This window comes from Gobio gobio (genome assembly GCF_949357685.1).
Source record: "Gobio gobio genome assembly, chromosome: 1".
Lineage (NCBI taxonomy): Eukaryota > Metazoa > Chordata > Actinopteri > Cypriniformes > Gobionidae > Gobio > Gobio gobio.
The window spans coordinates 59,386,495-59,400,649 of record NC_137097.1 but is presented as its reverse complement, the minus strand read 5'-3'; the positions used below and the strand labels follow the sequence as shown (position 1 = coordinate 59,400,649).

The 14,155-nt window shown below is 44.5% G+C and overlaps 1 protein-coding gene across 9 annotated transcripts in view; it reads left to right on the top strand.

Moving 5' to 3' along the window:
* sdk1a (sidekick cell adhesion molecule 1a) overlaps positions 1-14,155 on the top strand; it is a 405,563-nt gene that overhangs the window by 328,119 nt on the left and 63,289 nt on the right. For 5 of the 9 annotated variants that reach the window (XM_079824228.1, XM_079824226.1, XM_079824227.1 and 2 more), the window contains 5 exons: positions 4,320-4,418; positions 7,996-8,187; positions 8,872-8,993; positions 9,887-9,928; positions 12,697-12,806. In XM_079824228.1, coding sequence (XP_079680354.1) covers positions 4,320-4,418; positions 7,996-8,187; positions 8,872-8,993; positions 9,887-9,928; positions 12,697-12,806 — 565 coding nt within the window. The remainder of the gene's footprint in view (positions 1-4,319; positions 4,419-7,995; positions 8,188-8,871; positions 8,994-9,886; positions 9,929-12,696; positions 12,807-14,155) is intronic. The other 4 variants (XM_079824232.1, XM_079824230.1, XM_079824231.1 and 1 more) reach the window with 1 other exon arrangement.

The following is a 14,155-nucleotide window of genomic DNA, read 5'->3' as shown; positions in this document are numbered from 1 at the left end:
GATCAGGCGATGTCCACGCTTGTGGTCCAGGAGCGTCATCTCTGGTTGAACCTGGCTGACATGAGGGAGACCGATAAATATCGGTTCCTGGACTCCCCCATCTCGTCAGCTGGGTTATTCGGCGACGCGGTCGAGAGCTTTGCCCAGCAGTCTCGGCCGCCCAGAAGCAGACGGAGGCGATCAAACACATCCTGCCCCGGCGGCCCGCTGCTGCCTCCACCCCGCCGCCGGCGGCAGCGCCTCCGACTACTCGTCGCCGAGGACGTCCACCCGCCTCCGCCCCCGCCAAGGCGCCGCAGCAGCCTTCCACCAGCCGTCGGCGTGGGGCCGGCCGTGGGAAGGACGTCCAGCCCGCTCAGGCCGCTGCCAAGCCAGGTGGCAAGCGTCGTCGCAAGCGGCCCTGAGACGGGCCACCCAGAGATGGAGGAAACTGCTCTGAGGGAGATGGCTGCAGCACCACTCCTTCCCCTGGAGGAGGGCCGGGGGAAAATCTTTTGTTTGTCTGTTCCTGGGGCCAGCGGCACCCAAAACTTCAATAAAAGAGCAGTTTCCAATATCTCTGGGTGCCAAGAGAGCGATGGGGCGCCGGCTGTCGGGACGCACACAAGCGGCCTCCCCACACTCGCACGTCCCCTCCGCGGATGCAGGTAAGTGTTGCACAGCACACTCAGATCCCGCTCCGGGCCGCTCCCATGCCGTCCGAGCCGGATCCCTGCGTTCCGCCTCGCTGCCCCGCTGCGGGTACGTCTGTGGTGCCGATGATCCCCCTTGCTCGGAGTCTGGGAGCCTGGCTAGCGCTTCCCAGCCCGTCTCGGTGGCTCCTCCGTACCGTCAGACTCGGCTATGCGATTCAGTTCGCCCGGCGTCCCCCCAAGTTCAGGGGCGTTCACTTCACGACTGTAGTGGAGGCGAACGCCCCCGTGCTCAGGGCGGAGATCGCTGTCCTACTGGCGAAGGACGCGATAGAGCCGGTCCCTCAAGCCGATATGAGGTCCGGGTTCTACAGCCCGTACTTCATTGTACCCAAGAAAGGCGGCGGGTTACGACCGATCTTGGACCTGCGATTCCTGAACCGGTCCCTTCACAGGCTGCCATTCATGATGTTAACGCAGAAGCGCATCTTCAGGTGCATCCGTCCCCGAGATTGGTTTGCAGCGATCGACCTGAAGGACGCGTACTTTCATGTCTCGATTCTCCCTCGACACCGGCCCTTTCTGCGCTTTGCGTTCGAGGGAGGGGCATATCAGTACCGCGTCTTACCCTTCGGCCTGTCCCTGTCGCCCCGCGTCTTTACGAAGGTTGCGGAGGCGGCCATTGCTCCCATGAGAGAGCATGGCGTTCGCATCCTCAACTACCTCGACGACTGGCTGATTCTTGCCCAGTCGCGGGAGCAGTTGTGCGAACACAGGGACAAGGTGCTCAATCACCTCAGCCAGTTGGGACTTCGGGTCAACTGGGAAAAGAGCAAACTCTGTCCCACACAGAGGATCTCTTTTCTCGGTATGGAGATAGACTCGGTCGCCATGACAGCGCACCTCACCGAGGAGCGTGTCCAGTCAGTGTTGAACTGCTTGAATTCGCTCAAAGCACGTTCTGGTCCGGACGGACAACACTGCGGCCGTAGCGTACATCAACAAACAGGGTGGTCTACGCTCCCGTCGCATGTCGCAACTCGCCTGCCATCTCCTCTTATGGAGTCAGAAGCATCTGAGGTCGCTTCGTGCTGTTCACATTCCGGGCCTGCTCAATCGTGCGGCCGACGAGCTGTCACGTCAGCAGGTACTTCCGGGAGAATGGCGACTCCATCCCCAGGCGGTCCAGCTAATCTGGAGTCGTTTCGGGGCCGCACAGGTAGACCTGTTTGCCTCCCCAGAGACGACCCACTGTCAGTGGTTTTATTCCTTGACCGAGGGGACCCTCGGGTCGGATGCCCTGGCCCACAGCTGGCCCCGGGAAGAACGCAAGTATGCGTTTTCCCCAGTGAGCCTTCTTGCGCAGACACTGCGCAAAGTCAGGGAGGACGAGGAGCAGGTGCTGTTGGTCGCTCCGTATTGGCCCAACCGGACTTGGTTCCCGGAACTAGTGCTCCTTGCGACAGCACCTCCCTTGCCCATTCCTCTGAGGCAGGACCTCCTGACCCAGAGACGGGGCACCCTATGGCACCCGCGTCCAGACCTCTGGAAACTCCATGTCTGGTCCCTGGACGGGACGCGGAGGTTCTAGGTGGCCTACCGCAAGCGGTAGTTGACACCATCACTTCCGCTAGAGCCCCCTCTACGAGGCGCCTCTATGCGTTGAAGTGGAACCTGTTCGTCGATTGGTGCTCTTCTCGCCGAGAAGACCCCCGAAGATGTTCGATCGCATCTGTGCTTACCTTTCTACAGGATGGGTTGGAGCGAAGGCTGTCTCCCTCCACCCTCAAGGTCTATGTCGCCGCTATCGCCGCTAATCATGAGCTCGTAGATGGAAAATCTCTAGGTAAGCACGATCTGATCGTCAGGTTCCTTAGGGGAGCGAGGAGATTAAATCCGCATCGTCCTCCTTCCATACCCTCTTGGGACTTAACTCTGGTGCTAACTGCACTACAGAGAGAACCTTTTGAGCCTCTGCAGTCAGCTGAGTTGAAAGTTCTGTCGTTAGAGACAATACTCCTGACTGCGTTGGCCTCCATCAAGAGGGTATGGGACCTGCAGGCATTTTCGGTCGACGAATCGTGCCTGGAATTCGGGCCCGGTAACTCTCATGTGATCATGAGACCCCGGCCTGGATATGTGCCCAAGGTTCCCACTACTCCCTTGCGGGACCAAGTGGTGAGCCTGCAAGCGCTGCCTTCGGAGGAGGCAGACCCAGCCCTAGCTTTTCTCTGTCCCGTCCGTGCTCTCCGGACTTACGTGGACAGAACGCAAAACTTCAGGACCTCAGAGCAGCTCTTCGTCTGTTACGGAGGACAGCAGAAGGGAAAGGCTGTCTCCAAGCAGAGGATGGCCCACTGGATAGTGGATGCCATCATCTTGGCTTATCAGTCCCAAGACGTGCCCTGCCCGCTCGGGTTAAGAGCCCACTCCACTAGGGGTGTTGCCTCTTCCTGGGCGCTGGCTCGTGGCGCCCCGCTGACAGATATTTGTAGAGCTGCGGGCTGGGCGACACCTAACACGTTCGCTAGATTCTATAGTCTCCGTGTAGAGCCGGTTTCTTCCTGTGTGCTCACTTCCCATAGTCAGTGACACCGAAGTCCCCGTTCTAGTGTCGGCTTGCTGCGCCATTCCCTCCCCTATGGTAGACGGATGCGTGCGCTTATTTTGCTCCAGTCGAGTTCCCCGGATCGGCGAACCCTGTTGAGTCTTCCGGAACCCACGGCAGTCGGACGTGGCGGAGCGTTCGACGCCAGGCCTAACACTCGTATGCAATGGTGGAACTTGTGTTAGGCTGGGTTCCGTATGTAGTGACCCCCACGGCAGTCCCATGTGTGTATTCTTCCACGGTACGGCTCCCCACGGCGAGCCCGTGTCTTTCCCTCGGCAGAGTGTCCTCTGCCGTCCCAGGTACGTGTTGTCCCCCTCCTCTAATTGGCCGGGGCCACCCCTGGGACTTCCGTATGTTGTGCTGCCCACGGCCAGCCCATACGTGTACTCTCCACATGTTAACTCCCTCTGGGCATGATGTGGCTTCCGCAGCTGCCTTCACAGGCACGCTTTCCCAGCGTTATCCAATACAGTCAGCTGAATGGGTCTTGCGGAACAGCAGCTTGGACTCTCCCTGCGTGAACTTTCCCGCCCGCATCAGATCGGGGTCTGAGGGGCTCATCGCTGGGCGCTGGAAGTGGTAGTAACTATGGCGTTTTCCATAGGGGATCCCAATTCGTCGGTACGTCCGACGTACGTCGAACGTGACCGACTGAATGGGAACGTCTCGGTTACGTATGGTAACCCTCGTTCCCTGAAGGAGGGAACGGAGACGTACGTCCCGTCGCCACAGTTGCTGTACCATCACTGCAGGTTGAGCCATTACGTGTGGCTCCTCAGTGAAAAACAGCGTGCATTCGCTCTCACTTCCAAATCTCGCACGCCAATTGTCCATTGGCCGGTTCTAGATAGCTCGAAGCTGATAGGGGCTCCCAGAAGTAATCCCAATTCGTCGGTACGTCCGACGTACGTCTCCGTTCCCTCCTTCAGGGAACGAGGGTTACCATACGTAACCGAGACGTTCATTATAAAGGGAGTAAATAATGCCTTATTTCACATGTTTAATTAGCCTACACTAGAAAGAGCTTGTTTAGAAACAAAAGGAGGTCTATAACCGGGAAACATCTTTGTGTTTAGTTCCAGGCCCTGTCGGTCGCTTGAGCTTTACAGAGATTTTGGACATGTCTCTGAGAGTGAGCTGGGAGGAACCTGTGAATAAGAACGGCATCATTACTGGTGAGTGTTTTTTACCTTTCCGTTGGTTTTATTTATGTGATACGTTAAAAAGACAGATATTTCAGAATTATCAAGTAAAATACTTATTGCCAGCAATAAATCGGAATGAATTTGTTTGTTCGTTTTGGGAATGATGAGTTGAGATTTGTCTTTCCTGTTAAATGAAATGTAATCTGTCCCCTCTGTTTAAATGTATCTGAACATTGCATTAGACGGAGCAGGTGAGCCCGTGAAGGAGCTCAATTTTCATTTGGCAACTCCTGGATGTTCGTATAGCTTTATTAATGGATACACTTCTATTTAACACTTCATTGAGTTTTTGCACAAAGGCAATTATGGCATCGTTGGTTGCGTTCAGTTGGCAGAAACAATTTTCGCTCCCTGTTGCACAGCTGTAAAGGATGCTTTTGTGATTGTGTGTGTGTGCGCGTGCGTGTGTGTGTGTGTGTGTGTGTGATTGTCTCTGCATGACTCTGTGTGTGGGCGCTGATACAGGTGTTTTAGCATTTCAGGAGTGCTATTTATCCATATTGTGCTTGAATCATTACCACTGGGAAAGTAAAGTGCAAACAGATCAAAATTAAAGAAATGTTAACCGTGAGCAAAAGACCCGTAAGCATGAGTTGACCTTCAAGCAAAGGACAACATGAGAGTGAATCTCACAAAACCTGTTCAGAACGATTGGAGGTCATATTTTAACCCAAAATCAAGAAAGAAATAAGAAATTAGATTTAGTTTTTTCTTTCTTTAAATTTGTTTAAAAATTAATATATTAATAACTGTTAATATTTTTTGCATTGTGACATTATTTTAAAGAGAATTAAGCACATTTACATATAGTTATCATTACTGTAATGCAAAAATAAAAGTAATCCAAAAATGAATTTTTTCAATGTATATATTTTTTTATATACACCATTCAAAAGTTTGCGGTCAGTAAGATTTTCCATTTTTGCAAGAAATTGATTATTTCAAGGATACGTTAAATTTATCAAAAGTGACAGTAGAGACATTTATAGTGTTAATGTTTTCAACACTGACAGCTAATCTGCATATTAGAATGATTTATGAAGGATCATGTGACACTGAAGACTGGAGTAATGATGCTGAAAATTCAGCTTTGACATCATAGGAATAAATAACATTTTAATATAAAATAGAATACATTCAAAACTGTAATAATATTTCACAAAATTGATTAAAATAGTTTTATTTTTTACTATAATTCGGTAAAAAAGAGAGAATCTAATGAAAATCGACCATTGATAATAATTTGAAAAAACAACCCATTTCCCACTTTCAATGAGAAACTTCAATTCACAGTTGTGATGGACATGGGAATTTTATCATCATGAAATATATTATTGGGGTGTAATTTTCGATATATATGGGTCTAATATAAATAGTAACAATAATTTTATTTACGTTACACTATTTAGACATTTTCGAGCACCTAAGCCTACCCCTACCTCTAAACCTAGCCATTTGTAAATATAAAACAATATAAAACACAGAATATCAGCCAGCCATAAACAGCCAGATGCAACTAGTCACAATTTATTCAATGTATACAGATAGTCTAAGTCTTCCGAGACAATGATTGCTTTGTGTGAGGAACAGACCCGAAAGCGATCACGGCTCCATCCACCGTAACACTCAAATCACAAATGCATTCAAAAATTGACGCCCTTCTTCAGCTTTGATTGGGAAATGTTGATGGCTCTTGTGTGTTCCCTTTCAAAGTGGAACTCAACACTGCCTCTTGGATCAATGCTATGGAGAACACCATTAGTGTGACCGGTGTCTGAAGCATGAAGCACAACAATTTCATTGGCTGACGACATTACGTCACTACCGAAGCACACGCATGTAAGAGGGCGTCTGCAAAAGATGTCAACAGCACTTTTTGTATTCAGGAGATGCTTGTTTGTATGCGCGTGTAAAACAAACTTTGAGAAAGCTGGATGTGCTCATTATGATGCATTCGCGAGACTGACTGAAATACTGGTAATAAGCTTTGTTCTTCCTTGATTCTCACCCAAGGGATAATAGCCAAGAAAGACCTGGGGCGTTCGGCTCTTGGGCGAGTTGAAGGCATTCGTGGTATTAGGTTCACGCTTTTCCCAATTGAGTGATAAGAATCTGGCTTTGAACGGAGCGGGTTCGGCTCTCGAGGGAGTTGAATGCATGCTTTGTTATGCGGTTGCGGTGAGAAGCTCCACCTATGCTTGACTCTCTCTTGAGGGATGATAGTTGAGCACCTACACCCCGCGGTTTGGCTCCTGTAGAAGCAAAGCGAGATTGATTATGTGGATTGTAGGCGGAGCATGGAAGGAGTGACGGTGAGTCCTTTTCCTTTCAGGACTCCTGCTAGCTCTAATGAAAAAAAAAACAAGAAAAGAAAAGAAACTGATTAATGTGAAATGTCTAATTTGGAGGGATTATTATTTCCTGCAGGGCTCGGATTTTCGGCCGCGGTATTGCGCATCATTTTAATATTGCGCTTATAATGCGGGAAATTCACACAAACATTCAATCACTTTATCGTGTAGGCTGTATGTTAATCTACACAAATTGAATCATTACCACTGGGAAAGTAAAGTGCAAACAGATCAAAATTAAAGAAATGTTAACCGTGAGCAAAAGACCCGTAAGTATGAGTTGACCTTCAAGCAAAGGACAACATGAGAGTGAATCTCACAAAACCTGTTCAGAACGATGGGTTCATATTTTAACCCAAAATCGTGTAGGCTGTATGAGTAAATTAATTTACACAAATTTCAAGATTTAGGTTAGATAAATTAATTAAAAAATGGTCTAACCCCCCCCAATCCCCTGAATTCAGCCCCTGTCCTGTAAGCAAAATTTAGTTTCTTTCTTTTATCTCTTTTTCTTTCTTTCTTTCTTTTTGACCAGGACAACACATTTTCATGAGAGTCACGGGTGAAGTCTTAATAATGCAGAGAAAGAATTAGATCTGGACTAATGAGGCATCAGTAGATTGATACTGGACATAGATTAAGCCGAGTGAGTTGCGGAACGACTCTGAATGTTGATTGAAAGTATAGTGACGAATGAGATCAGACATACATTAGACTAAATAGCTCCTGTCTATATCAATGTACACAGCATTGTTGCTCTTTGAATGTTGCCTATGCCTGTTCACCAGCAGGCTCTCCCAGCACAAAGCTTGATTTATGAGCGCCTCAATGGAAAAGGACATTCAGCGATTGGAAACAGTGCTGACTCTGGGAGAAAATACTCCCAATAAACAGCAAATTACATAGGATCTCTGCTGGCTATTAGTCTCAGTTAGATGCAGGTTAGGGGGCAGGGCCCGGGGTCTAGACAACTCACTACAGCAGTTCCCCATTTCACCCACCTTGTTTGTTAAAGAGAGATTGTTTATTTCAAGTTCAAGACCTCAGAAAAATTCCTCCTTCTCTGGCGAGTTGTCATCCCAGGTTAGACTTGGGTAAGGCGCCCAAATTGGCCCGTTCCCACAGGTTTTAAGCCGTCAAGTGTATAAAACTTAAATGACTTCTTGAGTTTCAATGCATTTGATGGTGTTTTGCAGGTTACCTGGTATCCTGGGAGGTGCAGGGGAAGAACCAATCACGGGTGGCGCGCACCTTGGCCAACACCACGCTGGACTACAAGGTCACCGGTTTGACATCCCTCACCACGTACACGCTGGAAGTGGCAGCTATGACGGAGGCAGGAGTTGGAACTGTAACTTCCTCCACCATTTCGTCGGGAGTGCCACCAGGTCTTTCATAGCTTTTGAACATAGACAATTAAAAATAAAAGCTGTATTAAAAGAGCCACTCTTCCTTATTTATGGATGCCTATTGTACACAAGCAATATAAGAATGAATGATGATCTTTTGAGCTGGCTTTTTCTGCTCAGAAACTGCAAAGTTGTTGCTCATGTCATAAATCAAATGTGGCACTGAAGGAGAAATATTCATTTGTACCAGCTTTAAGGCAGACTTTCTCTCGCTCACTGAAAGAAGGCAAATGCTGAACTGGCTGAACGCCAAGCCAAAACCATAATGCCTGCTGATAAATTGCATATTGTGAGACATTAGGGAAACAGACGTCTACACATTTCAGTGGGGATTTCAGGCAGATGCGAGACTATCGTCTGTTATTTGATTTAATTCCAGTGTAATTTCATCAAAGGTTTCTCGACCCAAATGAGACTTTTTATCTCTGCACTTCAAAAGAATCGCAAATCTCTCTCTTTTTTTGACTCAGTCCCTTGTGCAACATGGATCTACACAGAGTTATTAAAAATATTCTGGTCATGATTTAGAAAGGCTTAGAAGACAGGCATGTGGATGTTTTGTGTTTATTGATTGTTGTGGTGTGCGGATGTTGTTTAGAAGTGACTTTTAACTTTTACATTTTGCGTTTATTTATTTTTATGTATTTTTTTTCTTTAACGCAGAACTTCCCGGGTCTCCATCAAATCTGGTTATTTCCAAGATCAGTTCGCGATCTGCTACGCTGAAGTTCCGTGCAGGGGATGATGGGAAGACGACCATCTCCAAGTGGATTGTTGAGGGGCAGGTGAGTCATATTTCAGTTCTTCTTTATCTGATCATTATCCGCCTACCATCACGCTGGCCTGAAGCTGTACATCCTCACAGTGCTCCCTGATGAGTCTTCACCAGCAAATAAAAACATTTTACATGATAATGAAACATCCCTGCAGTGTTGAGCAAAGTACTTATGATGATTTGTGTCGGCTTTATCTCCTAATACTAGCGATGTACATTTCAGTTGTTTTGACAGCTTGACAGATAAATCTTCATGGATATCTGCGCTATTTGTATTTGTCAGTCAGTGTACACCGAAAAATATTTTTGGCAGTTGTAGCATATCTCACAAAAATTAATATGAATGAATGAATCCATCAATCAATCATTCAGTCAATCAATCAGCCAAGTTCTTGAGGACTCGAGGTGGGACAGTGGAGCAAAAGAATATTTGTGCTATATTTTTATTTGACACTCACTATACACCGACTAAATAAGTGTAGACAAATAAGTTTAGTTCTTGATGATTCAAGGTGGAACAGTGGAGGAAAAAATATCTGCGCTCTTTGTATTTGTTGGTCAATGTACACTGAACAACATTTTTGGTTAATGTATCAATTCTCACCAAATATATGATAAAATTAATTAAATCAATAAAAAAAGATTTTTTGGGGGGATTCAAGGTGGGACAGTTAAGCAAAAAAATATCTGCACTATTTTTATTTGTCCGTCGTTGTACACCAAATAACTTTTTTGGCTATTGTATCGCATCGCATAAAAAAAGAAAATAACTGAATTTATACCATGACAACTCTTATTTGAATTTTAGCATGGTAATGGATATGACAATGTTAATGTATTTGGTCTTGGCGGAATAGATCTGCTACACTGCTGCTGAATTGCTGTTGATTATTTCTGTTGTAGATTGCTGCTGCTGCTGCTGCAGAGGCACGCTGCTGTGAGCATGTAAGACATGCTGCCGCTGCACAAATAGCATATATCAATTATCCCCATAGCAGATATATACAGGTGGAGCTGGGGAAGGTGGAGGGTTTTAGACAAACTCTGAAAGTGCGCTGCAAACTGCTATAGAGAATGTTAGCCTGCCATTTAAATGTTGAGCAGCAAGCTCATTAGCTGCAGATGCAACATGGACCAATCAGCTGTGCCAAGTAGTTAATGCTGTAATCATCATCAGCTTGCCTTAAGGACCCATCAGCCTGCACCATCTAGAGTTTCATGACAGAACAAGGCATTAATCAATCAATCAATCAGCCAAATTCTTGAGGACTCGATTGGACAGTGGAGCAAAATAATATCTGTGCTATTTTTTGTTTGACCGTCATTATACACTGAACAACATGTTTGGCTGTTGTATAATTTCTTACAAAAAAAAAAAAAAAGATTAAAATTATTTTCATTAATTGAGTTTGTGAGGATTCAGTGTGGAACAGTGGAGCAAAAAAAATATCAGTGATATTTTTGTTGGGCAATGCACTCTGAACAACATTTATTGTATTAATTCTCACAACAAATAAAATGAGATCAAATAAATAAATAAGCAGTGTTTTTAGGATTTAAGGTGGGACAGTGAAGCAAAACATTTCTGTGCTATTTGATCACTGTACATTGAATAACATTTTTGACTGTTGTAGCTTGTCTTAATTAAATACATTTTAATAAATAATAAAATAAATGCAAGAAAAAAATGAAGAAGATATTGAAAAATAAAAAAAATGTCACATCAAAATCTCACTTTGAATCGACCGATTTGCTAATCAGCTCATTATTTTGTATGCACAAGGTTAGACATTAAGAAGTGCTTATGGGTTCAAACTGGCATCCAGCTGTCATCACAGGGTTTTAAAAACAGCCAGCATGTGGACTTATCACATATACTCGATTCACTTCCACTCAGCACTTCCATTTCAACCTGAATAACAGCAAGTTCCAGTTGTGATTGCCCTCCATGGCTCAGAGATGTATTGAGAGCGCATCCTCGCCCTTTCCAAATCGCCTGCGACTTTAGCAAAAGTGATGACAGATTGAATCACATGACTGACTCCTAATTTGTAATCGACGTCAGCTCTCTGAGCTTGACGGCGCCTGCCCAGAGCTTGCAAAAGGAAGCCTCGGCTTTTCATGTGGTGGCACTTGAATTCCAGAGTTGATTGAGGCTGGGCTATCTGCCACTGCAGAAATCTGTCACAGAGCGAGAGAGAGGCCCTGCATACACACCAGCTTTGAAATACAACGGCAGTCTCCAGCATAAGGTGCCACGCGTCTAACATCTATCACGTTGGCATAAATGCTTACCGCATACAGTACACTCCACTGGTCATAGTAAATCTTCCTGAGTGCTATGAGCTTTGATTGGTTTAGACTTGGCTCGCACAATGTGTTTGAAATGGGGCAGTGGCTGGCACTGTCCTAGACTCAATTGAAAAAGCTTTAACCTGCTCCGCTCTGCATTCCTACTGAAGGCTCGTTCCCTACAAAACACTCTAAGAGCCTTTGGCCTGTGGTGTACTGGGTATAATGAAGTGCAGTGTGTGGATTTTTCTCCTCCTTCTTTCATTAAATTCACTACTTGGACTCTGCATTTGACACTAAGAGATACTTTTCTCAGGTGTTTGGAAATATCCAGGTAGTCTCATGTAACCATACTATTGCCATAAAGGCTGGTCCACTTTTCCCAAGAACCACCCATCTGACTGATACATAAAATTGCTTTAACCCTTTTCATGGATTTTGTAGTGCTTTTTGTAGCAGGCCTGGAAAATGTAAACATGACTTTTTGTCCTGGTGACAAATGAGTGAATGATGAAACCTGTACCTTTGATTATATTTGCAAAATTCATCAGATGGCCCATAGGATTAAAAATATATATATATATTTTTTTATATATATATATATATACACACTCACACCGATCAGGCATAACATTAACCTAATATTGTGTTGGTCCCACTTTTGCTGCCAAAACAACCCATGGACTCAACTAGACCCCTGAAGGTGTGCTGTGGTATCTGTCACCAAGATGTTAGCAGCAAATCTTTTAAGTTCTGTAAGTTGCAAGGTGGAGCCTCCATGGATTGGACTTGTTTGTTCAGCACATCCCACATATGCTCGATTGATGATACTGACCACTGCAGACCGGGAGCACCCCACAAGAGCTGCAGTTTTGGAGTTTTTGTCTAGCCATCCCAATTCGGTCCTTGTCAAACTCGCTCAGATCCTCACGCCTGCCCATTTTTCCTGCTTCTAACACATCAACTTCGAGGACAAAAGGTTCACTTGCTGCCTTTTATATCCCAACTACTAACAGGTGCCGTGATGAAGAGATAATCAGTGTTATTCACTTCATAATGTTATGCCCGATCGGTGTATATATAACTGTCAAAGTTAATGTCCTAATAAAAAGATTTATTAAATATGTTTAATGCAGTCATTTTAAAAAACACTGCAAAAACAAAATCTTACTATTCGGATGTATTGCTCTATCCTGCTCTACTGGTGAGTAGAAGAAATGATATTACTTTTATTACGGGTTTAGTGCAATGACAATATAAAAGCCAATTTTTTGATTTAGCAAACAAAAAAAATCTTGCTGCCTAATTCTTGAGGTTTCAGAGTGGTAAATTTATGCAAAATTATTATTACTCCAAACAATGAACATGTTATCATGCTTATCATATTTAGGGACTGTAACAGCAGTGCTCTCTGTCCACAGGTGGGAAGTATCGGTGATGAGGAAGAGTGGAAGGTGTTGTATGAGAAAGAGAACGACCCTGAAGCTCAGTTGCTGGAGGTGCCCAATCTCACACCGTTCACACACTACAGGTCAGTGTTGTTTCTGTACAAACACACATTAGCTGCATTAAGATGGCAATTGCCATGTAAACAGCATTTTCATTTGCTTTAACCTGAATAAATACACATTTTCATTGAGCCTAATCAAATTAAGACATCTAGATTACTCCAATTACAGTTGCATTACTGAAGACAAGTGTAGACCTTAATACGATTATGATTCTGTGCCTGCATACATGAATTGAATGGTTCACAGTTCAAGTCAGCACACTATGGCAATGTTTTCCATTCTGTATGTATGCCTGTGATCTTGTTATTTTCTGCTTCTTTCCCTGAGGATGCCGTTAATTCATTCCTTTCTTCTTGTTCTTTCTGATCTTGACATCTTTGTAATATTTGTCTTATGCTGAAAAAAGACAATTGAACTGAGATTTGCTACAGAATTGCTGAGACATAGTATGTGCATGAAATCTATTTACACACAGAAAGCACTTATTTTATGCATGGACTTCAGAATTCACTACACACTGCAAGTTCCACGAGTGACAGTCGCATTTGAATGATCATTCTGTGTGTGTACGGAATACAACACAGCGGAAAATCACTCCAAACCTTGAAAGTCGACAGTGATAACCTGCTACAATATAGCACTTGGCATCTTGTGGATGTAAACAAAAAGGCAGGCAAACTGTTTAACCTGTTTTGTGTTGTTGTTGCATCTAAAAGAAGTAATAGCAACCAATGACTTGATATTTATCATCTGTTCTTAGTAAACTGTGGAGCTAAAGAAGTCTCTTTTCACATTCACAAAAAAGTTTATATATTTGCAAACAGAAAATGAATGTAAAACACAAATACAAAATGGCAAATAGTGTGTGAGAATCGTTACGGATCAGTCTTGAGAACGGACATTCTATTTAGCCAATTAGATGCAAGTTTTCAAATCCAGCGAATCATAATAGTGTAAAAAAGTTTTTATATAATTTTGTGTGGCCTGTTACCTTAACACATAAATTATAATTAATTCTTAAAGACATATTAAAAAGTCACAGCACTTATGTTATTAAAAACTATTGTGTAACACACTTACATAGACAAACTTCCTTCATATCTCTGAAGAGTCTTTAGTTTTATCAAATTTATAAAAGACAGATACGCTATACAGATTCTTTCCGAAAACAGCCGAGCTCGTGAAGGCGTGCAGTGGGCGGAGCTAAAGAGTCACGAGCGCACACACACACACATCATCGCATTATCCCTGGATCACTTTCGATTCACTATACGTTCGTGTTGTTTACATCATATGCACTTATGCGCTGATTGCTAACAAAACACAGACATTTGATGCTGTTTTACTCACCGCCTGCGGTTTCGACTCA